The sequence below is a fragment of the Cucurbita moschata genome, unplaced genomic scaffold, assembly GCF_002738365.1.
Source record: "Cucurbita moschata cultivar Rifu unplaced genomic scaffold, Cmos_1.0 Cmo_Scf00005, whole genome shotgun sequence".
Taxonomy (NCBI): Eukaryota; Viridiplantae; Streptophyta; class Magnoliopsida; order Cucurbitales; family Cucurbitaceae; genus Cucurbita; species Cucurbita moschata.
Window position 1 is genome coordinate 2,634,997 of NW_019268521.1, and position 2,111 is coordinate 2,637,107.

Genomic DNA, 2,111 nt, shown 5'->3' on the forward strand with positions numbered 1-2,111 from the left:
TCGTTGGATAAACCTCAGCCATCATCTCTCTGCACATTACCTTCATCAATCCCAGCTCTATCCACTCTCCTTCTCCTTCCATGTCGAAGGGAACGGAACGTCTGGTGAAGAAGTTGAAGAAATACGCCGACTCTCGGTACAAGATCTTCACAAATCGATATGGGGATCAAATCACTGAAATACTCGACTTCCCATTTAAGGTTGTCTTAGCCCCTTTCACGCTCGCTTTCGACATTGCCGGCTCAGCTCCTCGTGGCTTCGGCGTTCCCGAACTCATCTCCAAGCTCTCGTTTGCTTCAATTTTTGTAAGTTTTTTAGGTGCTATGTTTGTTTTCTTTCTCCTATTTTTCTAATTAGCTATGAACTATAAGAAATTCCGAGATTTTGGTGTGTTTGCGTTAGTGTGAATTCTGAGAGTGGAGAGGTTTTGCTCATATTCTATGAAGAATTGCTTCATATGGCCGCGATTGTTTGGTACAATTCCAAGGCGTAGAACGGAAATGCTTATAGAGGAACACAATAGAGTGATTGGCTCCTCACGGATCCAAGATAATGAATTTTCAGTGGTGGGTGTGAAGGAGTGATTCTCAGAATGTTCTTGAAGTTGTTGTGCGAGTGTTGAAGGCGAGCCCAAGGATAACATGGTGTGCAAGTTTGGCGGGAGTGTTAGTTAAACATGGCGTATTGCTCACATTCGTAACCCATCGAACACGACGGGAGGAAAATTACTCCAACTTTGCATATGAGAAGCTAATATCGAGAATGGGCGGGTCCAAAAACCTAATTCAAAGATAAATTGTAGTGAATATGAAGAACTTGGTTGATGACCCTGTTAAGGATGAAATGTACGTCTAATTTCGTTCGTTTTTTTATGAAAGATGAGATTTGAAGATACTGTCCCAACAAATAATTGGTGTTGATGAAAATTGGTTGGTCTAGTAGACAACAAGGGCTCGTATAAATAATAAGGAGATTAGAGGGAACGAGTTCAAGTCATGGTGGTTACCTACTTAGAATTTACTATCCCACGAGTTAACTTGGCAACTAAGCATAGTAGGGTGAGATTGTTTTCTCGTGAGAAAAGTCCAGGTGTGCATAATTTTATCCAAACACTCACAACTATATATAACAAAATGAATAGTTCCAAAGTTTTCTAGTGAAGATTGTGTCATATATTTTCAAGTATCAAAAGACTCTATTGCTGCTGTCACAGCGGTAGGAATTATTTAGAAATTTCTAGTGGAGATGGGAGATGGGTATGTTTTTTCTTGATCCATCCTTGCTGTGTGTTAAGGTTCTTAAACATGCGTTGCCTAAAGCAAAGAACAGTCTTCTAGATGTTTGAAATATTTGTAGTGTGGATATTCCTTTTGTTGAAGTCCTGGTTGTGGCTGCAGACTGAGATGTGAAGCCTATAATTTATGGATTTCATATTTGGTAATACCTTAGGCGATAGCCCTAGAAGATTGGAATGTGGGGTCTTCGACCATTGATTGTAAAGTCACTCACAGAAAAACCATTTGCACTTTGCACAACAATGTGAATTCAGATGGTTTTGGTTAAATGTAGCATGTCCCTCGATTCCTAACAAGTTGGTTATATCTTTTGAAATGATTTTTTGACTGACTTCTTTGATGCATGGTGTTGTTGGTTAGATTAGTCATCTGTATTTGCATTGTACTGTCAATGTAACATATGGATCCTTGGATAAACTGTGAATCAGCCAGTTGTTTTGTTAATTCTTTTATCGTGTTGAAGGGTAAGCTGTTCTTTACTGTCAATCTTTTTTCTTTTTTAATTCTTGGAGTTTTTCACAAAGTCTTTAAATTTGGAGGTAGTAAGTTTGCACGAGGTCTATAAATTTGGAGGTACTGTCAATTCTTTTGACGTTGTTGTCTCTAACACTGGTTATTGCAGGCTGTTGCTACTTTTGGGACTTATGATATTGCGCTAGAGCTTGGAAAGAAAGTTGTATGTCAGAGGTGCCTCCTGTTACCATCTTGAATCTCTTTTCATGGTGAATCTAGGGTATAACTATTTTGTTTCACTTCAAAACAAATGAACACAGTATTTTGTTTCACTTCAAGATCCTTTTTTTTTTTTTTTTTTTT

At 38.4% G+C, this 2,111-nt stretch overlaps 1 protein-coding gene across 1 annotated transcript in view; it reads left to right on the forward strand.

The window, feature by feature from the left end:
- The window catches only part of LOC111442822, a 10,815-nt gene continuing 8,704 nt past the window's right edge, over positions 1–2,111 (forward strand). The window contains exons 1-2 of the mRNA XM_023080364.1: positions 1–305; positions 1,918–1,982. Of these exons, the coding sequence (XP_022936132.1) occupies positions 81–305; positions 1,918–1,982 (290 nt within the window). The 5' untranslated portion in view covers positions 1–80. The remainder of the gene's footprint in view (positions 306–1,917; positions 1,983–2,111) is intronic.